The sequence below is a fragment of the Paroedura picta genome, chromosome 11 (assembly GCF_049243985.1).
Source record: "Paroedura picta isolate Pp20150507F chromosome 11, Ppicta_v3.0, whole genome shotgun sequence".
NCBI lineage: Eukaryota > Metazoa > Chordata > Lepidosauria > Squamata > Gekkonidae > Paroedura > Paroedura picta.
In genome coordinates, this window is record NC_135379.1 from 61,255,900 (window position 1) to 61,280,040 (window position 24,141).

Genomic DNA, 24,141 nt, shown 5'->3' on the forward strand with positions numbered 1-24,141 from the left:
TGTGATGTTTCAGCGTGTGTCTTTTACAACACAAATGACTGTGCAAATTGTTTAGGGCAGTTGTCCCCAACCTTTTTATCACCGGGGACCGGTCAACGCTTGACAATTTTACTGAGGCCCGGGGGGGGGGGGAGTCTTTTGCTGAGGGACGTCTCTGCCCCTGACTTCCCGCTGCCCACTGGGGGGCACTGCCAGCAGCAGCTGTGCAGTACCACACCGAGGGGGAGCCCCAGCCATGGTGGTCACTGGAGAGCACCAAAGGTGAGCTGGCGGCAGAGTGGCAGGGCAGCCCCCGAGGCAGCAGCAAGGGAGGAGGACGAGGAGGAGCTGCGGCCCAGTACCAACTGATCCACAGACCGGTACCGGTCTTTGAACCAGGGGTTGGGGACCACTGGTTTAGGGCAAACTATTCTGAGACATCTAGGTTTATTTATTTATTATATTTATATACCACCCTCCCCAAAGGCTCAGGGCAGTTTATATAAAACAGGAACAATACAGATAACTCAATATTTATACAATAACAATACGGTAGTAACAATAAATAACAGAGTCAAACAGAAGAACAATGGAGAGAACATTAGGTCAACTAATGCATACTGAGGACCCAGTGGGTTGGGCGGATCAGCAGTGATTGCCGTAGGAGGAAGGCACAGGGTGGGGGGCAATGGGAAGCGATTGGTTCAAGTCAACCTCCACCAAATGCCTAGTTGAGGAGCTCCCTCTTGCAGGACCTGCAGAACAGTTTAAGGGCCCTGATCTCTGTGTGAATCATAGAATCATAGAGTTGGAAGGGGCCATACAGGCCATCTAGTCCAACCCCCTGCTCAACGCAGGATCAGCCCTAAGTGTGCTCAAATCCTGACACCTCTTCATGCAGGGACTGGCCAGATTTATAAAGCACTGAACTAGGATCCAGAAGTCTCATGTTCAAAACCCTATTTGGCCATGAAATATGGGGGTTGTTGGGGATGATAAAAGATAGAAGGGAGACATGTGTAGAGCACACTGTACTGAAATCCTTGGAGAGAGGGCTGAATTAAAAAGCATGTGATACAAACGCATCTATGGCCTCCTTGTAGACTTTCATCAACTGGGCATAACTAGCTCCGTCTACAGCCAGCAGATGGGACTTGCTGGAGAAGGCCTGTCCTGATGGGTGGGCTCGCCCTGAGGGACGCTGGTTTGCTGCTGCTGTTGATCCTCTGACCGCTTATACAAGTATTGTAATTCATTTCAAACAGTGGCAAAGAACAGGCATCTGGTTCCATTCACAGTCACAATCTGGCTAAGTGCCGCGCCAAACATACAAGGCCAAACTTAGGCTGCTCTGCCCCCTAGTGGATGTAAGCCGTTTAACATTCACCTGACACCTGAGTGACCGATGGACTGTTTAGGGTAGCGATCCCCAACCTGTGGGCCGTGGACCACATGTGGTTCTTCGACTAATTGGAGGTGGGCCCCAAAGGACGCCTTCTCCCCCCCCCTCGGCCCTTTACTTCACCCCCCCCCCAGCCCTTTACAACACACTTCATTGTTGTGGCATGTCTGTATCTTATTTTGAAGGGATGTTTAAACATTACCATAGCGATCAGAGAGCGTTAGGGCAGTGGTTGAGAGTACAGGAGTAAACTACCCCCCCCCCCACTGGGCCTCAGTAAAAGGCGTTGAGTGGTCCCTGGTGAGTGGTCCTTGGCGTTGAGTGGTTCCCGGTGATAAAAAGGTTGGGGACCACTGGTTTAGGGGAGACTCTGGGCCATTCCGCACAACTGGAAATGTAGCTAAATCTGAGCGCTATTGAAAAGCGCTGCAATCAATAGCGGCAGGTATCGGTAACGCAAACAGCCGTTTTTTCTCGGAGAAAAGGCTCTCCCACTAGCGTTGTTCTCGTAACGTACAAGTTTCCGGTCTCGCAGAAATCTCAACAAAGGAAGCAATATTTTTCCGTGTTTCCTCCCGCCCCTGTCCATCAATCAAACAAAACAGCCAATTAACTGTTGTGTTCGTGCTTCCCTTTAAAAACTGTTTTTTAAACACCCGAAAACACCTGTTGCAATGGATATTTGTTCATTCAATGTATCAGAAAGACCTTTTTTGCTGGTGTGAGAGCTGGTGCTTAATCATGCTCTTACAGTTAAAAAAAAAAATCCCCCCCATGCAATTTCTGGCCGAAATTAGGGCAGTATTAAACAGGGGGCTGTATTGTGCTCTGAAACTTTACAGACAATTGCTTGTGGAGAGATTTCAGCCCAAGAAGAATCGCTTAATCGTTGGTTTTGCAGGTTTAAGGGGAAAAAATGGTGATCGCGATGCCGGAAGCTCGGGTGCGAGAGCTTAGGGAGGGACATTATTGCTACCACTATATTGAGAATGCACATGTCTTTTTCGGATATGTTGCAGGTTGTTCTCAAGAGTCCAATGAAGCGAGTACAATGAAGTGATTTTTGCGGGGCTGTTGCAGGAGTGTTGCAGATTGTGTATGACGTCATACTTAATGTTAAAAAAAGCGTTACACAATGGTGACACTTCAGCAACATTAACGCTATGCGGAATGGACCTCTGTGGTCACTTTGGCAAAGCAACCATAATCCTCTGCCCCAGCAGCTGGTATCTTGTGTGTGCACACAAACAATTATTCCCTGTCAGTTAGAAAAAACCCTCTAGGACAGGGGTAGTCAGCCTGTGGTCCTCCAGATATCCATGGACTACAATTCCCATGCGCCCCTGCCATGACTACCCTTGCTCTTGGATATCAGGGAAGGCCCAGGGTATTGTGAGAAATAAATCATAGAATCGTGCAATCATAGATTAATAGAGTTAGAAGGGCCATCTAGTCCAACCCCCTGCACTATGCAGGACTCTCACAACCCTGTCACTCATCCCCTGTTACTTGCCACCCCTTTGAACCTTCACAGAATCAGCCACTCCGTCAGATGGCTATCCAGTCTCTGTTTAAAAATCTCCAAGGATTTAAAACCTCCCAAGGAAGCCTGTTCTGCTGAGGAACTGTTCTAACTGTTGCTTTAGGATGCTTTAGGCTGATCCTGCATTGAGCAGGGGGTTGGACTAGATGGCCTGTATGGCCCCTTCCAACTCTAGGATTCTATGCTTCTATGGTTCTATGGTTCTATGGTTCTGACTGTCAGGAACTTCTTCCGGATGTTAACAAAGGGCTTTAAACTCTTTGAGCTCATTAAACAGCTCTAGGGATGCTGATAGGTTTCTGTCTCCAATTGTGACTTTGCGTTTCAATTGTTTTTAGGGTCCAGAGTTTCCAATGGCCTAGGGTGTGTTTTTATTGATAGTGTAGGATATTTTTTGTGGCCTTTGTGGCATTTTTACTGGTAAGCGTATAGCACGGTGTTCTTCTGTTCTCACCCACCACTGGTCTATTTTGAAAAGTCATTAAAGCTGATCGCCAAGACTGACCATCTTGTAGCTGTGAATTTCATACCGTATGATAGGAGCCAGTTTGATGTGATAGTTAGGAGTGCAGACTTTTAATCTGGCATGCCAAGTTCGATTCTGCACTCTCCCACATGCAACCAGCTGGGTGACCTTAGGCTCACCACAGTGCTGATCAAGCTGTTCTGACTGAGCAGTGATATTAGGGCTGACTCAGCCCCACCCACCTCACAGGGTGTCTGTGGTGGGGAGAGGAAAGGGAAGGGAACTGTAAACCGCTTTGAGACTCCTTTTGGTAGAGACAAGCGGAATATAAGAACCAACTCCTCATGACTTTAATGTAGCAGAAGGCTTGCAATTTGTAAACGCTACTAATTTGCAGTCCTGCAAGACGTCGCACACAATCTGCCACACTCCTGAAACAGTCCCGCAAAAAGCGATTTGTTGTAGCGCTTAAAGGGAAATCGGGAAAAGTGGATTCACCCTCCGAAAAGCGCTACACTCTTGCAAACAATCTGCAACATTAGCGAAAAAGACCTGTGTGTTCCCATTGTTGCAGTTCCAACAAAATCTCTCCCCCTGGCTCTCTCCTCCGAACTTCCGGCAAATCGATCAACATTTTTTTTTCTTGGAGCGAGCAGAAAGCAACAAACCAGCAATCCTTCATTCACCCAGCGAAGCTTCTCCGGCTACAGTCCCTCCACAGAAGTGCTTTAAAGCTCCCCAAAGTCCCCAAGCACAACACAGCCTCGTTTGCAAGTTCCCTTTATTTTCGGCCAAAAACTGCCCTCGTTCGGGGGGGGATTTTTCTTTTCACACCTGGGACCGTGGTAACGATGAATCACCAGCTCACACGCCAGCTGCCAGCTAGATGGGTCTCTCCATTGCAACGAATCAAGGCTTATTCGTTGCAACGTGTTTTTTTTTACCTGTTTTTAAAGGGAAGGGGGCTTTCCCGGGGCATAACAACCACCCATTGGCTGTACGTTTGATTGACGGCCAGGGGCAGGACAAAGCACAGAAAAAATCGTTTCCTGTCTAGCGATTTTTGCGAGAACAGAAACCTGTGGGAAACGAATGAAACGCTACTGGATTCCACTAAAAAAGCAGGTATGCATAACGCCGGGATTGCACTTTTAAAAATAACGTTTCCGCTTTGTGGGACCAATTGGCAACATTGGTCCTTGTCCGGAAACACCCTTATTCTTCGGTAATCTCAGGGCTGTCTCAGACCCACCTCCCTCAAAGGGTGTCTGTTGTGAGTAGAGGAAAGGGAAGGTGAATGTAAGCTGCTTTGAGACACCTTCGGGTAGAGAAAAGCGGCATATAAGAACCAACTCTTCTTCTTTGGTAATATCAGGGCTCTCTCATCCTCCCCTCCCTCACTGGGTGTCTCTTGTGGGGAGCAGAAATGGAATGTGACTGTAAGCCGCTTTGAGACTCCTTCGGGTAGAGAAAAGTAGCATCTAAGAACCAACTCTTCTTCTTCTTCTACTTTTTCTTCTTCTTCTTGAATCTGATCTGATTCCTACTCCTCCTACTCCTCTACATGCAGCCAGCTGGGAGACCTTTGGCCAGTCACAGTTCTTTCAGAGCTCTCTCAGCCCCACCTACCTTGCAGGGTGTCTGTTATGAGGAGAGGAAGGGAAAGCAACTATAAGGCACCTTGAAACTCCTTCAGGTTAGCGGAAGGCCTGGCAGTGGGAAGTGGGCCTGGGTGCCTCTGAATCCCGCTGCCACCACCCCCTGCTATCCTGCCTGTGTAGTGAAAGAAGAACCTGATTTCTCAATTAAGCCCTGGGGTGTCAAGATTCCAGGCTTGTAATTAAGACTCCACTGTGTTTCAAGATGGAAGTTTATTTATGCTGTTCTCTCAGGACTTCAAAGGCAGTTCTGGCGAACTCAGATCAGAACCGTACAAATATTTCCTCAGTTTCCCACCCTTCAGCAGCCGTTAGATGCACAGTAGCAAGCAAGACATAATAACATGAGGCCCAGGTGCGGAGTCTGGGAACTCTGCCAGCATAAATAACCGGGCAGAAGCGTTGATCTTGAGGTAAGCACCTAACCTAACAGCTAGACAGAATGAGCAAATGGTTACAATCCTACAATGGCTACGGAAAAGCTAAAACCTCAAAATGGCACAATCATGGCAAGAAACTAAACGCTGGTCAAAACCTTCATGGCAGAAACCAGGGGATTCTGACATGGGGGTTCCCTTGGCCGGAGCTGGACCTCCCCTTCCAGTCTGCTTTGGAAATCCTTTTGCAAGGAAACAGCAACTTTGAGACTCCTGCGGAACCTCCTGGGAAGCTTGAAGCTCCAAGCCAAGAGAGCATTGAAGAGTTTGTGGTTGAATCCATGGGCTCAAGGAGGCCAGGGCCTAGTCTGCACACTCAGGATAATGCACTTTCAATGTGCTTTGGCAGCTGGATTTTCCTGTGCGGAACAGGAAAATCTACTTCGAAAGTGCATTGAAAGTGCATTATCTATTGTGTGCAGACTAGGTCCAGGAGGAACCCTGGGAGTTCCTTCAGGACTTTATTAGACTCTCAGCCTGGTGGTGCTTGAGCCCCAACATATATACACATGCAAACAATGGAGCTTCCTGCCAGTGTGCGCTAATGGATCTAGCAGCCCGTTGGCCAATTACGTTGCCCACTTGGATCCTGCCTGGGATTTCACACTTGGTCCTTGGCAGATTCGCGAATAGAACCACCAATGCAGCAGCAGTGCTAACCCTTGCCTCAAGCGGCCCAACCATTTCACCTCCCAAGGGGGGAGTACAGAGGGCTGAGCTTGCAAGGCAGATCTCCGCCGGCAGTCTGGCCAGGGCGGAAACACCAGCTCCGTGTCCCCCCGTCCCCCACACATCCCCCACACGTCCTCCTGTTCGGGCCACCTGTTGTTTCCTCTCTGCTTTTTACTCTGTATAACTGATTGCCGTAGGTGTTGCACCAGGGATCCCAGCTGTGATGCTTTGAAGAGTGGGAAGGTGTTCTCTCTCTACCCAACCTTGGGGCAAGAGGTGCCACTTTCATCTTTCTGGCCTGGCTATAGGGGTGGCCTCTGGATAGTTTCACACCCAAAATGGAGGTTAAGACAGAGCAACAGTTCCTAGCAAGCAAAGGATTTAGAGATGTTGGCATCCTTGTACCTTCAATCAAGAGATTTTCTTCAATAAATGCTGCTTATTGGGAGCAATTAGCCAGATGCTGACACTGGGCCAGGTTGGACAAGGGCCTTGGACAGGGATTGACAGTCCCCAGAGTGGGCATGGTGGTCTCTGGGAGGATCATGAGCACTGTAAGACTGACAGGATGCCCCCCCCCAGAGTAGATAGATGGTAACTGGAGGTGGAAGGATAGCCCCCCAAGTGCAATCCCCCACGAGTTAAAACAAAAAAAAAGTATGCCTCTCTAAAGTGTCCCCCCCACACACACACACACAAAAAATTGGGCTTGAGATTAATTTTTAAAAGATTCAAGGCTCATCATTCCATAAGGGGTGGCATTAAAAAAAGCACTATGCATCTATGATCAGATGCACAGGCGTCTCAATGGAGAAGTCTTACTTTTAAAAAATTGGCTGTCATCGCAGGCCCTTTAAAACAGGGAGGGAGGTGATTGGCTGCCTGGCTTGATTGACAGGGGGGAGAGTCACGTGTAAAGCACGTTGCTCTCTTCCGCCATTTCAAGCAGGCATGTGCAAGAAGTGCGAGAAGGCGGCAGACGAAAGCAAGGGAGCCAGAAGGTGAGACATGGCCAGAGGCACATTATTTTTTAGCATTACAGAATTTTGCTGGTGTAACGGTATTTCTTTCAATGTACAGAACTGCCCTGAAAAAGGTGCTGGTGCTGCTAGAAGAAAGTGCCACTTCTGGGTGCCATCTGCCTCTGCTGTTCCTGGCCTGTGCTTTCCCCTTCCTCTGCTCGTGCTGACCTTCCCCCAAGCAGGAAGTAGGAGGAAATCCCATCCCTAGATCTATGAAACAACACCAGATGAAAGAAATAAATTTGGAAGCTCTGTGTTATTAGACTTGTTTTATTTCCATTCTCAGTGCCATACAACCTGTGGCATATTCTGTGGAATACTTCTAAGACCACCTGAGCTCACAGAGGAAGGGTCTCTATCTGGGGGAGGCATGCACAGGTCCAGAGGCAGGTGGATTTCCTTCCCTGGCTCTAAGGGCTGCTATGGCACCAGCTGTGGGCCAACCCCACACTAAGCCCTTATTGCTTCTTTTGGAAGATGCCCGGTGGAACCTCATTTGTGGGCTCAGGCATGACCTGAATTTTTTGGTTCTGCAGAGCGGCTTCTCTCATTTTGTAGTACATAAATTCATTCTGCTGGAACATGCGCAGCTCCATCTCTGACTGAACACGCATGGCCTGCACAGAAGGAAGCAAAGAAAGGCCTGAGAGAAAACTTGAAGGGCTGCGGCCTAGCCAGTCTTGAAATTGGTGGAGTGCCCTGATGGAGTCCTCGCTGGCTTGCTTGGTTCCTCTTGGCTGCTGCTGGGGCTGATCCCACCTGCGGCTGAGCTGACGATGCCAGCCAACCGTTGGAACTGGGGGGGGGGGGGGAATCACCACCGCGCAGGGTTGCGATTCCGAGGGGCCCAGCCTCTGCGTGGGTCAAAACAAGCCCAGTGGGAGCCTCCCGGTGTCCCTGACCCCACCTACCTCCAGGTCTTTGGTAATGGGGTGGCTGGGACCATGGGTCACCAGGAGAACAGCGTAGGCCTTGCAGAGCATCTCGTGCCCCACTTCAATGAAGCCTGCATGCCAGTGCGTCACTCCGGCTCGCATCATGGCCATCCCCAGCTGTGCGTTGTTGGGGTGGTAGAGTTTCCTGGAGCAAAAAAGGAATAGGTGGTTTCATTTGTCTGCATTTCCAAACTGGCTTCATGGCGTCGGAGGAGGTTTGAGTGTGAAGGAGGAAGAATACCGTCTGGTCCCAGCGGAGAATCGGGGGGGGGGGACTGGCTGGGGGTGGCAAGGGCCTCAATGGGGTGCGGTGACATTTGTTCTGGGGGGAGGGGATGGACCTCTGTTGCCAGGAGATGAGCTGTAATTCCAGGGGATCCCCAGGTGCCACCTGGCGGCTGGCCTCCCTATATGGAATTCTTTAGCATATGGCAGGTGCGGTTGTGTAGCCAGAAGATCCAAGGGTAACTTTTGGAGGTGGCTGGCCATTGCTTGCCCCTAGCCCTCACTTAACACCCCTCCCATCTTGTGCGCTCCTTCCCCTCTCCGGGGGGGGCCACGGTGAGGCCTTTCTAGGGCCAGTGTTACCTCCAAGTAACCTGCAGGACATCTATCTGCACCCAGGTCCTGGCCTTCTTCCCCAGAAATTCCCCAATGGCCTTCAAGAACAACTGCAGGGGAGTCAGTAGCCGGGCAAGAGTTTATGTCTGCTGTCTGGGCAAGCCTTGTCTTTTTTCTTTTTTTTTTGAGGGGGGGGAATGTCTCCAAGAAACTGACAGGTCAACAGAGCCAATTCCCAACAGCCCAGCATTCTCCAGCAGCACCTTCTGACGGAAGCAGGTGAGGACAGACTTTACCCCACAGAACTGATCTTTGAGAATGGAGACAAGAGGATGGGCTCTGGGACTGGGGCCGACAGACCTACACCATATAGCTGGTCCCCCCCCCATCACAGACATCCTCCACATCCTGAACCCAACTGACCACCCCCCCCATACAAGTTCTGCTTGAAAAGTTTTATTGCATTGCTAATTGTTATGCTACTGTTGGTCAATACTGGTTTTTGCTGTTACAGTTGTGATTATGGTTATTATGGTTGTAATGAACTCCCCTATGATTTAAGGCAGGGGTAGTGAAACTGCGGCCCTCCAGATGTCCATGGACTACAATTCCCATGAGCCCCTGCCAGCATTCGCTGGCAGGGGCTCATGGGAATTGTAGTCCATGGACATCTGGAGGGCCGCAGTTTCACTACCCCTGATTTAAGGGATGGCGGTACAGAGCCTTAAAGGATGGCGGTACAGACATATAACATAATAAATAAATATAAATACATATGAACAAACAAGGGGCTGCTATTCTCCCCCACAGGAAGGAATCATGTGCCGGTGTTTGAAGTGACTTTGCCCGCTTCCCCCCCACACACACACACACACACACACAATGCTGAGAAGACCTTACTTGTACTGGTACACAAATAAGAGTTACTGGATATGTTGCCTTAAATGCGGGCCGAAGAACGAGACTTGGACCACGTACATGTAACCCTCCACCATCTGCTTCGAGTAGCCAGCTGCCTCGTTGATGTGCTGGAGGTAAGAGAGAACTTCGGACAAGATGCTGAGGATCCGCAGCAGGTAGATGTTGGTGTTGCCCAGCACCGGCTCCTGCTTTTCCAGACACTCCCGGCACAGCTTCACCACCTCCGGAAACAAAGGGGAAACACCAGGCCCTGCCAGGCCGCCCTGCCTCCCTCCCTCCCTCCAGCAGCCACCCCTGGGAAAAGCATCTCCTGCCCCAGCCACAGCAGCAAAGGCACTCAGAGGCAGCCCGGGTTTATTCAGACAAAACAGCCAATGGCGGACCTGGAGGGGAGGGAAGGGGGTCCCTGGGTGGGCCTGTACCTAGCAGTGCTTCCCAACTATATCCTGCTCAATTGTGCCACTTGGGGGGTTTCTCAAAGACTGAAGAACATTTCAGGGATTTCTCACTAGCAAAAAAATTGAGAAAGGCAGAGTGACTAGTTGAGTAGATGCAGGAAATGTGATGGATACAGCGGGTAAAAAATGGCATGGACAGGGTTACAATCAAATGGATTTTTAATTGGCTGTCTATAGAGGGTGCTGGGGCCAGTTCAGATGAGGCAACAGAGGGTATATTGATCAAATTTGCAAGTGACACTAAATTGGGTGAGGGGCCTATGGGGAAATCGGGCCCTCGCTACCAGAATGAGCCTCACTAGGGAGAAGGGTCAAGTATTACCTTTGGGGCATAATAATGTGATGCGTCAGTAGAAGAAGGGGGATTCCTGGCTTGCTCGTAGGACACCTGAAAGGGACTGAGGAGTTCTGGCAGACAGTAAGTGGAATAAGAGCCGACAGTGCCACGTGGCAGCTAAGAAGCTGAATGCAATACTGCTTGGAGCAGAGAATCTAAAGCAGTATTTTTCAACCTTTTGACCATGGAGGAGCCCCTATAATAATTTTTCAGGCTTCAAGGAGCCCCGGAAGTGACGTCAGCTAACCACGCCTCTTTGTCACACTTTCAGAAGTGATACGTCACCAGAGGCGGCATCACCCCGTGCTGCATTCACAGGCAGGTGCAAGGAGGACTGTGGGGGGAGAGACACGAGGCGGCTCACGGCAAGAGTAGGCAGCTGCATTGGTTGCCAGTTGTGTTCCAGACCAAGTTTAAGGTTTTGGTTTTAACTTTTAAGGCCATCCGCAGTCTGAGTCTGTCTCATTCCCTCTGCCCCTCTGCAAAGTTAAACAGGTTGGTGATCTCCAACCCATGAGAGGTCCTCAGTCAGACTTTTCCCTCAGGCCTTCTGGGGGGGGGGAGATGGCTTCTATCCCCACCCACACACACACAGAATAACACGATTGAGAGATATGGGGAAGCCTAGGTCCCACCCCTAACTTTCAGAAGGAGGTCTGCATAAGCTCTGCCCCGCTCCCCAACTTACTTCATGGTAAATCCCCTCAGACCGAGCTTTGTCAACCTTTTCCAGAGTGTCCTTTGAGAACTGGATGACCTCGTCCACTTTCTCCTGGGAAGGCTGAAAAAGACCAAAGGAAACCAGGGCAGCGTGCCCACACATCCTTTGCCTGCCAGACCCCCAGAGAGTGCACAGATGGCAGGTCTGGCTATCACTTTGTGGAATTTAGTAGTAAACCATCCGGGGCTTCAGCATCCTGGCCAGCCGTCATGGGACCAAGGTTGTTTCTCCGGAGAACACAATTCCGTTCCCTCCAACAGCACCAGCCAGAGTTTGCATGCTGAGTTTGCCCCTTTCGGTCTTGCATTCTAATTGTCGTGCTACCTTCCCTGCACGGACAGCTGAACGTGTCCTTGCAGCTCCACACTTAGCTGGCCCCCAGTCTCACTTGTCAAGTGAAGGCATACTGGCTCTTCCTTCCACACAGGGAAGCTACAGGGGTGTTCGCTGAAACACGGGAATGGGGCTCAGGAACACTTAAGCACAATGATCCTATTGAACCAGCCAATGATCCACAATGATCAGGTCACATCGACGTGAGCTTCAGAAGATACTCTTGCTTCGTTCAATAGGCTTGTGTGTTGCCATGCTTGATTCTCTGAAGGGGGACGGGGTGTGGCTTCCCACAGCCTGCCCACCACACCCAGCCCACCCATCACTAGGCCATACCCCTTCCCCCCCCCCCCATAAGGGTCCTAGGGAATTTCTTCTCTGGCCTAAATAAGCTTTGTTAATAAAAAGCTGCAGGCTGCCATTCTCTGCATGGGTACTTGAGAACAAGACCTGCAGGACTTTATTGCCTTTCAGGAACCTCAGCTGGTGACTGGCTGGGGCAGGGGTAGTCAAACTGCGGCCCTCCAGATGTCCATGGACTACAATTCCCAGGAGCCCCCTGCCAGCATTCGCTGGCAGGGGGCTCCTGGGAATTGTAGTCCATGGACATCTGGAGGGCCGCAGTTTGACTACCCCTGGGCTGGGGGAAGGGGAGCACTTTGTGACCAGAGCAATCCTACTCAAATGCCCCAGCCAACTGCGTTGTCTGTGAAGGGGAAAGTGAGGCAGAGTGATGCTCCCCTCCGCTCTGCGCATGCTTCTCCCAAGACGGGGTGAAGGTGCTGGCCACCCCTGGCAGGGATCGCCCCCCACCGCACCCCACAGACCAAGGCCAGCAGGGCCCAATGTCACATTGCTGAGGGGGGGTGGCAGTGCCAGGAGCACCTTGGCCCAAGCCTCACCCGGGAAAGCAAATGTGGGGGTGGGGATCAAGAAGGCCAGTGCTCTGAGCTGTCCCGGGTCCCCCCAGGGAGCTTGGCTGCCCTCCTTGGCTGTGTTCTGAATATTGCTCATCGGCCAAGCAGCCCAGCTGCCTGTTTCCACATGTGGCTGTGGCGCTCCACTGTGTTCCTCCACCAGGGAAGCCGGCCTTGGTCCAGAGCCTGAGACCTGCCATGAAGGCTTCCTCCTTTCTCCAGGGCTGCTCATGGGGGAGTGGGGGCACAGGCTTCCCCACGAGAGCCCTTCTCTTGCCTCCCAGCCTCTCCTGCAGCCCCACCAGTCAGAACCCCCTCCTTCTCGCCCCTGCCAGGCAGCCCTGAGCCCAACAGATCTAGAAGGCCCCCAGTGAAAATTGGCTATGCCCCCCAGAACTGGCAGCATGTGGGGACCGTTCCCTGTGAAGCCAGCAGCCCCATTCCTCCAGAGGGTGCCCCATTCCTCCAGAGCGGGGTTGGGCTATCAGACAAGAGCAAGATGAGCGTCCAGGAGCCCTGGGGAGGCCAGTTGGATTGGCAGCGGGGGGAGGGTTTATAAACACTCAGGAGCCCCCCCCCCCCGCCACTGCCTTCCTCAGGTGCCGCTTGGGCCTTTTATCTGCTGCAGAGAGTTTTCTGCCCTGCCTTGCCCCCTTGTCTGTTTGCCTCTGGCCGTGGGTCCTCCCCAGCCCTTGAACTGACCTTCTCCTCTCCCTCCTTAACAGCCAGCTTCAGGTCATCTTTGATCCCTTCCTGGCAGTGCCGGCAGGTGCAGTCGAAATAGTACTGCTTCTTCAGCTGCTGTCTCCGGTCTTCACTGACACCGAGGAAATCCACATACGAAACGGTCAGCTCTTCCCCTGGGGAGATCTTTCCCAAAGCCCGCAGCTCTATCCTGGTTATTGAAACAACCAAAGAGGAAGGAATAAGTAATGGAAAGGGCCTGCCCCCCGCCAGAGTTACATTCCTGAGGGGCGTGCATCTATCCAGGAAGGGAGGGGCCTTGACTCTGCTTTTAAAACCCCTTAAATTCTGGACCATGAGTTCTGCAATCCTGTAACTTTGCAACAAGAAAAGGTCAATTCTGCAACCTGTGTAATTGCAAAAGTGAAACAGATGTTTATGGTTTATCTTATTTCGCTTAATTTATGTGCAGGGGCCTGATTCCGCTGGCCTAATGTAGGACCTCTTCAGGGCACCGTCCTCCTGCCAGGAGGTTTCAAGTCAATCTTCATGACTATCAGGCCTTCACTGCTTGCTTTGGGGGTCTTACAAAGCTGGGTTATGCAATCGGTGCAACTTCCTATAATATTTCTCTGCTTCTGTAGATGTGCAGGTAAAGCTACCATTTTTGTCCGTTCCTTTTCGTTGGAAAGTGCAGAACAGCTTTTGTGTGGCTTCCATCTAAGCCAGGGATAATCAAACTGCGGCCTTCCAGATGTCCATGGACTACAATTCCCATGAGCCCCCTGCCAGCGTTCGCTGGCAGGGGGCTCATGGGAATTGTAGTCCATGGACATCTGGAAGGCCGCAGTTTGATTACCCCTGATCTAAGCCATGATGAAAAATGGCCCAAGCGCCCCGGAGTCTGTTGCTGAGTCTCCAGGAATGGTCATTTCCAAGATTAGGTGAGTTTCCAGGGAAAGGATCCCACTTGGGTGCCGGCAGACACACTCCAAGGGCAGGGGACCCACCAGGACAGGTTTTTGTTCTGCAAGTTCTGGTGGGCGTTGGAGTTTTAATTGGCTGCGGAGGTTTTTGAAAGCATTGCTTCAACACTAGCTGCCACCGTACCACGAGCGTCTTCGCTGTGGGAGGGAACATTTTGGGGGTGGCTCGGTCTACTGCAGCGGCCATTTCGCGTCACCCTCAGCATGACTTGCGTCCACCACACTGTGTGAGAATTGCCAAGGTCCCTCCAGGCTCAAAAGGCTGGTGGACCCTGTTCTGGCAGAAAAGACGCACCATTGGGGGTGAGGACTGTCCCGTCACACATAACACTGGCCATGTTCCCATCTAGAAGGACATATTAACACCATGCCACAATTTCTGTTCACAGGCACTGTTTCTGGTTGGCAGAACTGAGGCAAAGGTCAGTGTGCCCCTGTCTTTCCCCTGCAGGGACAGGCTTGCTTAATCATTTCCCTGAGGAGGGGAGGGGACTCCCATGCCTGCATCCCTAGGTAGGGGGTCTAGAATGAGAAGAGTTTTGGCCAAGGGGCCCTCAGTCCCACAGGCTGTCCTTCAATGAGCACAGAGTCATACCCTCCCCCCCTTTGGAGTCCCCCCCCACACACACACACACACACACACGTTATTTGCAGAATGTAGTCCAGGGAATGGTCTGCTGGTAGTTGTGGCTGGCCTGTAGTGGAAATCTGACCTGTTTCCATCTCTAACAACACACTGCAAAGAGACAAGGCAGGGCTGGCAGGCACACACATTCTTGCTGCTCCAAGGGCTGCGGTCCAAACAAGGCTCGGAATGAATAAAATGTTCATTTACAAAGAACAAACAAACCAAAGGTGTCTGCATGCAATTTTAAGCAGAGAAAGAGTGCATCTGACTAGTGACTGCTATTCTTTTCAGGGAGCAAATGTTGCATTACTTTGGCTTTTAAAATCAGAAGCTTGTTTTATGAGGGAGAAGCTCATTTTGAATATTTTTAGTTGTTCTTTTAATTTCCGTCACCCTAGTACTTGTAAGCTGGCGCAGGTTCAAAACAGGGGTGCTCCTGCCCTTGGAAGGCCATGAGGGGAACAACAATGCCTGATCATCCTGCAAGGCCAGTCCGGATACGGCCTCGGGCAGCCCTTTGCAAGGGCCAGAGTTCTGCTTCCAAGCAGCAGTGTCCGTGGTCTGACCCCTGGGCCTCCAGGAAGCGCCCGGCACATTCTAAAGAGCAAAGGATGATGGTTGACACGTTTCAACCCCACTGTGTTTCAGAGGCAGAGCAACCAATAACAACAGCCACAAAATGACCTTTATGAAGAACACCCATTGGGGACCCCAGAGTTGTCCGGAACTCCTTCCCAAGCTGCATTCTCTGGACGGGGGAAAGAGCTCCCAGGCTTCCTTCTTCTCGGGCACGCTGTGTGACATGCTGAGCAGCAGGCAGAATGAGAGGGGGTGCTGGTGCCAGGGGGTACCTGTGGCCTTCCCAAAAGAAGAGGCCAACGCAAAGGCTTCTGGAAAGACCAGGCCTGCCCACTGAGACGTCTCCCTCCCCTCCCCTCTACTCCTCCACCCCCCCACCCTGCACACCCTTTCTCTTTTTTTAATGTCATGCCTGATCAAGAGTTCTGGACTCTTGCATAGCGTGTTGTTATTTTGGTTGGTCCTGAACAAAAGTATGACATGGCTTTGATTTCTTGGTTTGCTTTGAACTGATGCATCTGCTCCCAGCCATCCAATGAATCAGGTATTAGCTTGTGATCAGATACACCAAAAAACCACAGGCCTCTGTGGTCTGGGAGTACTCTCACCACACTGCAGTCAGTCTTCCTTTCCCTTGTAAAGCAGCCAGGAAACCGGTTTTGCCATTGGGAGCAGAGGCCCTCTGAGCAGGGCACCGGCTGGCTTGTGACTATCAGGCCACAACCCTCTCAACCCCGTTTGCCCTCTTCCCAGAGCAGCTTTGTGCACTTTAAAATGGATTTTTGATGCACCCAACAAAGTTATAGGCAAAAAAGCATACAACTGGTGCATTCGCTCAGCCCTTGCTCAAATCTCTTATGCTGAAATCTCGAGGAACTGAAAGTCTGTCCACTGGTATTAAAAAGTGCTCAGCTGAACTGTCTCCTTGGCATCTGTATCAGACAGCCTTCGTCCCTGGAACCACCTCCGCTTCCACCACACACACACACACACACATACACACACACTCTCTCTCTCTCTCTCTCTCTTTGGCCTGCAGTCGGTCTTCTCCTGGACTCGCGTTGGACTGGGGGGCTCTGCTGTGGGCCATAGCCCAAGGATGCCGATGACCAGCCAGGCCATCAGTGGCCATAAGGCTCATTGTGGTTGTGGTTGTGGCAGGGATCTCCTGCTCAAAGGCCAGGCGAGGCAGACGCAGCAGAGCAGGCATCAGGAGAGGAAGGGAGAGGGTGGCCAGAGGGCTGCAAGAAAGGACGCAGGGGGCCACTCTGGAGAGGCAGCCACAGAGGCGACACAGTTCAGGCGAAGGGGGAGAAAAGATGGATGGGGCTGAAGAGCCAGTCACAGAAATTATATGCCTGCCAGTCATGCCTGCTCAGCTGGAAGAAGCCAGACCTGAAGAGGGACGGACACCAAGCATACTCCGCTGCCTACATTTACATGAGATGATCTTCTCAGCCCCTGAAAGACAAGCACTTTTTGTCCTGCCATGGAATGGAACATTTCAAGATATTATTCAACACTCCTTTTGACTTGAAAAAAAATAGTCCACTACAAAAACTGGGGGGGGGGGGGGGAGAAACAGAAGGACTGGGTTTGGTGAGACTTTGTGTAAAGGAAAGGGATGCACATTGGGAGGTTAAAAACACTAACAGACTAACAGACATCTCTAAAGCTTGCTATTATCGACTGTGGTGTCAATACAGGTTGTGAGGGGAAATATTATGCTTACAAGACCAACCAACCTCATCTGGGTGTGGAACATGGCTCTCACAGCCTCATGACTGAAAGGGAAAAACAGACAACGGCAATGTCACATGGTACAAACTGGAGAAAAGCAAACACAATTTGCACATTGAACACAAATTGGCCCCTCTGGTCCAACAGAAGCCCTCCTCAGTCCTTGCAGTTTGGGGGCTCCAGCAGGAGGAGATGGTGTGACCCACCCACCCCCATCTTGTGTGAACAGGGCAGCCTGCATGTTTCCAAGTGATGCCCTCAACAATCTGGGTTCGCAATTGCGTGAGGCAAACCTGGAAAATGGCTGTGTTTCTTTGTCCACACAAAATGATGCCAGCCAGTCTCAACAGGGCCACAAGCTGTGTGATCTCGCCTAGGCAGGGTTCAAGTGCCAACCCCATTGTGGCTGAAGCGGGGGAAGGTCAAACAAATGGCCGGTGAGAGTACGGCAAGACCAAGGGCCTCCCCAAACCTCAGGAAGGGCTGCAGCAGATCGCAGGCAGAGTCCACTTCTTCAGTGGCTGATCTCCTTTCCCCAAGGTCAGGTCAGAGCAGTCTCACTGCTGCGCATTACTCACCCCACGTGGAGTGCCCCAGGGTGCGATTCTCTCCCCGATGTCGTTCAACATTTATGGGTGCCCCCTGGCACAGCTGGCCCAGGCCTTTGGACTGGAATGCCATCAGAATGCTGAAGACACCCTGCTCTTTCTACTGAGGGGTGGCAAGCCGGATGCACCCAGGGTATGGCGTTGGCCAGGGGTCCGGAGGCCGTGGCTGAGTGGGTCTGACAGAACTGACAGCCCCTCGAAGAGAGAGGTCCGATGGCTGAGCAAGAAAGCAACCAGCAGGGGAAGCACAGCTCCCCTGCCTAGATGCAACGGACATTGTTGCACACCGTCAGGAATTGGGTATCTGAGCCCCCTGTCGACAGAGGCTCGGACCACAAACATAGTACGCCGGCCTTTCATCCCTGAGTACCAGGCAAAGCTAATAGTGCCCTGTCTAGCCCAGGAGATCCATACCACAGTCACCTCCAGGCTGAGCTACTGGAACGCACCCTACGCCTGGCTACTCTTGGTCCTGACCCAGAAATTACAGCTGGTGCAAAATGCAGCTGCCCGATTCCTTACGAGGACCCCAAGGAGGGCACATATTCGCCTGGCCCTCCAGCAGCTGCATTGGCTCCTAGTCAAGTCCTATATCGGGTTCAAGGTGTTGGTCTTGACCTTCAGAGCCCTACTCAGGCCAGGACCTGCAGGTCACACTCCCAGTCAGCTTCTCAAATAAACAGGCTTGGCATGTTTAGCAAAAGCAATTTATTGAAAAAACAAACTCAGCACATGATACTTCCCTCAAATGTGGTCCCCCTGTCAAGCAACCCTGACCCTCCCTCCACACAACCCGACCTAAAGCCCTGTTGCTGTCTCCCCCTGTGACCTGATTCATTACCCCGGGCACAGAGTCCCAAGTTTTGACTGCTATTCACCTGTTCTTGTTTATTACACCCTCTGTTCTTATTGTTAGACGTGTTTAAATGTACGAGTTCTGCTGTTCCAAGTACTCCGCCATGAGAGGTCGCAGTGAGAGGTGGTATATGAATGAATGAATGAATGAATGAATGAATGAATGAATGAATGAATGAATGAATGAATGATTCTTGTTGAGACTATTTTGCAATATCCTTACAGATCAATATATTCCCCATCAGCCCCACCTTCATGTCATGTCATGCCACCCCACTCTAGAACCACTTGCCCCTTGGATCCCTGTCCGTCCTGGCTGCTCAAATCGGGCGACCAGCGGATAGGAGGCCCCTTGAGGGAGATTGTCAACCTCTCCTTAACATCTGGAGAGTTTCCCAAGGGGCTCAAGGAAGCAGTGGTATGCCCTTTACTGAAAAAGCCATCATTGGACCCGCGGAACCCCGCCAGTTACCGCCCAGTTTCGCATTTGGTGTTCCTGGGTAAGGTGATAGAGCGGGCCGCAGCGGACCAACTCCTAGGGTTCTTGGAGGAAACTTCAGCCCTCGACCCATACCAGTCTGGCTTCCACCCTGGCCATGGGGTGGAGACCATGCTGGTCGCCCTGATGGATGATATCCGACGACAGCTGGATCGGGGCAGTTCTGCCATTCTCGTGCTTTTAGATCTGTCGGCCACATTTGATGTGGTCAAAAACAAGCTATTGGTACACCGCTTCGCCGGAGCTGGAATAAGAGGTACAGCGCTTCAATGGCTGGCCTCCTTTCTCCAGAACCGGATGCAAAGGGTCATGTCGAGTCCTTGTGAGTTCCCGTGTGGGTTCCACACACACAGGGCGATACTCTCCCCTACACTTTTTAACATCTATATGCGCCCTCTAGCCCAGCTGGTTCAGGGCTATGGGCTGGGATGTCACCAATATGTGGATGACACCCAGCTCTACTTCCTAATGGTCGACTGGCCGGACTCCGTCTCGGATACTTTCGCCAGCTGTTTGGAAGCAATGGCTGGATGGCTCAGGCAGAGTCGCCTGAAACTCAACCCCTCCAAGACGGAGGTCCTGTGGCTGGGAAGAAGAGGGAAGCGTGCCTCCCATGCCTGGACGGGGTGCAATTAATACCTGCACCAGTTCCCAGAAATTTGCAGATGACCTTTGATGCCTCCCTTTCCACGGAGGCTCAGGTCACCAATGTAGCTCGGACGGCGATTTTCCATCTTTGCCAAGCCCGGCTACTAGCGCCCTACCTGTCCTCAGAACACCTGGCCACAGTGATCCATGCAACCGTCACTTCCAGATTAGACTCTATAACTCGCTCTACGTGTGCCTTCCCTTGTCTTTGATTCGGAAGTTACAGCTGGTCCAAAATGCGGCTGCCAGGGTCCTCACTAGAACATCTTGGAGGGCCCATATTCAGCCAGTGCTTCGTCATCTGCACTGGTTACCAGCCTGGTTCCGAGTCAAGTTCAAGGTTCTGATATTGACCTTTAAGGCTATACGCGGCCTGGGTCTCATTTACCTGCGGGTCCGATTGGTTGCTTATGCGCCCCACAGAGCACTCCGCTCTGCGGGTATGAATTTACTGGTTGTCCCGGGCCCCCGAGAAGTTCGCCTGGCTCTGGCCCCAACCTGGTGGAATGAGCTCCCGGAAGAGCTAAGGGCCCTGTCGGAGTTAACAGCTTTCCGCAGGGCCTGCAAGACAGAGCTCTTCCGCCAGACGCATGGTTGAGGCCAGGGCAGTTCCCTGTTAGTCCATCTGAGGATCCCCTCCAACACTGAAATCTCTAACATGGAGATCGTTATCCACTGGCTTGGCTCCCACCTTCTTCTGAATGGGGTTTTCCCACCATGCTGATCATAGGGGAAATTGGGAAACTGGAATTAGAATTGTGACCACTGCTGCTTATATGATGTATGTAACCTTGAGGTTTTTTTGTATATTAATTGTTTTTATGTTGTAAACCGTCGTGAGACCTAACTGGCGAACGGTGGTCTAAAAATTAAATTCTATTCTATTCTGTTCTAGAAGGCAACCTCCTCGTGACCCAGCTGCTCCACTGCCGGGGCCCCGGGCTCCAAGGCGAGTGCCAGAGAGAGGTCTGAAGCTTCCTCTCCTCTCAGCACCCATCTGTCCCCAGACACCACACACATCGCCTACGCAGAGATCACCGTGGAACGACCAGATTCCCCCAGACAGGCCCAGACTCCCCAGGGCTCATGCCATGCCCCCTCCACAGAGAACGAGCAGCCCGCTCCTACCAGGGCCCTAAGGAGCTATCGCACTTCTGCCAGGCCTGTGGTTGAGGCCCGAGCAACCTTGTGAAATGGGCCTCCCTCAGGCGCCTCCTTCCGTGCCCCTGGGCAGATGCAGCCGCCAGTACTAACAGGCAGGGAATGACAAACGGCTGCTGGGTTAGCGGAGGTGGTGGTTAGACATCTCACTGTTTCATTGATAGGGATTGGATGGTTTCCTTTTTTAAACAAAGGAAGAGTTCTGTGTGTTTTAACTATGTTATATGCTGCCCCATGGGCCTCTTGTGGCGCAGAGTGGTAAGGCTGCAGACATGCAGTCTGAAAGCTCTGCCCATGAGGCTGGGAGTTCGATCCCAACAGCCGGCTCGAGGTTGACTCAGCCTTCCATCCTTCCGAGGTCGGTAAAATGAGTACCCATCTTGCTGCTGGGGGGTAAACGGTAATGACTGGGGAAGGCACTGGCAAACCACCCCGTATTGAGTCTGCCATGAAAACGCTGGAGGGCATCACCCCAAGGGTCAGACATGACCCGGTGCTCGCACAGGGGATACCTTTACCTTTTTTATACGCTGTCCCAAGCCCATTATGAAAGACAGGCAATATAAAATAATAATAACAATAAAAATGATTATGGTGATACATATTGATGGGCTGGTGTTCAAATAAATGATTGGGATTCTGTTAGAGGCCCAAACTATCCATTTGGCACCCTAAAAAAATTGGCATGGCCTAACTCGACTGTGGGAGTGAGCCTGACATCTGCACACAGTTAGTGGGGCAATCAGGTACCTTTTCCACCACAAGGGTGGCTGTGAGACCTCAGACCGGCTTCCTTGACCTTGAAACATAGGTGACCTGCAGAAGGTGACTCCTCCACCAGGCATTTGCTTGAGGCCAACAGACCCAACAGCACCCACTGGTCACCCCCTCAGACCTGAACAAGTCACACCTCCCTGATGGGTTCTGTTAAAATTATCGTTCCTGTTAATTAATTAATTAATTAATTAATTTGATTTATATCCCGCCCCTCCCTGGAGGCTTGGGGCGGTCATAACACAATAACAATATACAATACACATAAAACCCCTAGTAAAATACCCCATCCAGCAAATGCCATTTTGGGCTGTATCAACAGGGGCATCACATCAAAATCACAAGATGTCATAGTCCCATTGTATACGGCACTGGTCAGACCACACCTGGAGTACTGTGTGCAGTTCTGGAGGCCTCACTTCAAGAAGGACGTAGATAAAATTGAAAGGGTACAGAGGAGGGCGACGAAGATGATCTGGGGCCAAGGGACCAAGCCCTATGAAGATAGGTTGAGGGACTTGGGAATGTTCAGCCTGGAGAAAAGGAGGTTGAGAGGGGACATGATAGCCCACTTTAAGGGCCATTTCGCATGGCTTCAAAGTAGCAGAATGGTTGCTATTTGGAAACGCTACTAATTTGCCATAACCCACGACGTCGTAGACAATCTGCAACAATCCTGAAACCAATCAGCAAAAAGCGCTTCGTTGTGGCGCTTTCAGGGGAATCCAGAAAAGTGGATTCACCCTCCGGATAGCGATACACTCCTGCAACCAATCTGCAACAGTAGCGCTAAAGACCTGTGCGTTACCATTGTTGCTGGTTCTTCAAAGTCCCTCCCCCTGGCTCTCTCCTCCAAACTTCCGGCGAAGCGATCGCCATTTTTTTTTCTCCGAGCGAGCGGGGATAAACGCACCGGCGAGCCTCTTTCTGTTTAGAGGCTTCCCTGGCTTCAGTCCTTCACTTTTAGTCACTAAGCACAAACCACTGAAAAGCCCGTTTGCTGAAATAAAGTCCCTTTATTTTTTACAAATAAATTCAGCCGAAAATCGAGCCCGTGAGAGGGGGGGGGGATTTTTTTTTTATCACTCGAGGCAGCGTGCAAACGATCATACAATCAAACGACAGCTCACATTAGGCAGCTGGATGGGTCTCTCCGTAGCAACGAATCTACCTAGATTCGTTGCTATGGGTCGTTTTTTTTTAAAAAAAACCTTTCTTAAAGGGAAAGGGGCTGTTTGGGAGCATGCTAACGGCTGCCCATTGGCTGCTTGACGGCCAGGGGCGGGACGAGCTTGGCAATAGCGCTTCCTTTCTAGCGATTTCTGCCGAGACCGGAAGCCTGTGGGAAACGCTAAAAAACGCAACTGATTCCACTACAAAGGCAGGTATGCATAACGACGAATTCCACTATTTTAAATGGCGATTTTTCATTCCGCAAACAATTTGCAACAAAGATCCCTGTGCGAAAAGGCCCTAAGTATTTGAAAGGTTGTCACTTGGAGAAGGGCAGGATGCTGTTTCTGTTGGCTGCGGAGGAGGGGACACGCAGTAATGGGTTTAAACTACAAGTACAACGATATAGGCTAGATATCAGGAAAAGATTTTTCACAGAGTAGTTCAGCAGTAGAATAGGCTGCCTAAGGAGGTGGTGAGCTCCCCCTCACTGGCAGTCTTCAAGCAAAGGTTGGATACACATTTTTCTTGGATGCTTTAGGATGCTTAGGGCTAATCCTGCGTTGAGCAGGGGGTTGGACTAAATGGCCTGTGTGGCCCCTTCCAACTATGATTCTATGATTCTATTTGTCTCTTGAGAAACCTATATGCAGGTCAAGAAGCAACAGTGAGAACAAGGCATAGAATCAAAATTGAGTTCGCCAAGGCTGTATACTGTCGCCTTGCCTATTTAGCTTGTATGAGGAGCACATCATGAGAAAGGCAGGGTTAGATGAATCACAAATTGGGATCAAGATTGCATGGAGAAATATCAACCAACTCAGATATGCAGATGATACCACTCTAATGGCAGAAAGTGAAGAGGAACTAAAGAGCCTGTTGATGCGGGTTAAGAAGGAGAGTGCAAAAGTTGGCTTGAAACTCAACATCAAGAAAACAAAGATCATGGCATCCGGCCCTCTCAATTTCTGGCAAATAGATGGGGAAGACATGGAGATAGTGACAGATTTTATTTTCCTGGGCTCCAAGATCACTGCAGATGGGGACTGCAGCAAAGAAATTAAAAGACGCTTGCTCCTGGGGAGGAAAGCTATGGCAAATCTAGACAGCATCCTAAAAAGCAGGGATATCACCCTGCTACCTAAAGTGCGACTAGTCAAGGCTATGGTCTTCCCAGTTGCAATGTATGGCGGTGAAAGTTGGACCATAAGGAAGGCCGAACATCAAAGAATTGAGCCTTTTGAACTCTGGTGCTGGAGAAGACTCTTGCGAGTCCCTTGGAGATCAGCCCTGACTGTTCCTTAGAAGGCCAGATCCTGAAGATAAATACTTTGGCCACCTCAGAGAATGAGGTGGCTGGATGGAGTCACTGAAGCAGTTGGTGTGAACTTAAATGGACTCCAGGGAAGGGTAGAGGACAGGAAGGCCTGGAGGATCATTGTCC

General features: G+C 51.1%; 1 protein-coding gene across 2 annotated transcripts in view; it reads right to left on the minus strand.

The window, feature by feature from the left end:
* Positions 1–7,433: 7,433 nt before the first annotated feature.
* Positions 7,434–24,141, minus strand: part of SMYD1 (SET and MYND domain containing 1) — a 30,966-nt gene continuing 14,258 nt past the window's right edge. Inside the window, exons 5-10 of one of the 2 annotated variants that reach the window (XM_077304734.1) lie at positions 16,985–17,023; positions 13,065–13,257; positions 11,080–11,172; positions 9,654–9,817; positions 8,091–8,259; positions 7,434–7,796 (exon numbers count right to left, since the gene is read on the minus strand). In XM_077304734.1, the coding sequence (XP_077160849.1) occupies positions 7,638–7,796; positions 8,091–8,259; positions 9,654–9,817; positions 11,080–11,172; positions 13,065–13,257; positions 16,985–17,023 (817 nt within the window). In that variant the 3' untranslated portion in view covers positions 7,434–7,637. The remainder of the gene's footprint in view (positions 7,797–8,090; positions 8,260–9,653; positions 9,818–11,079; positions 11,173–13,064; positions 13,258–16,984; positions 17,024–24,141) is intronic. The other variant, XM_077304736.1, reaches the window with a different exon arrangement.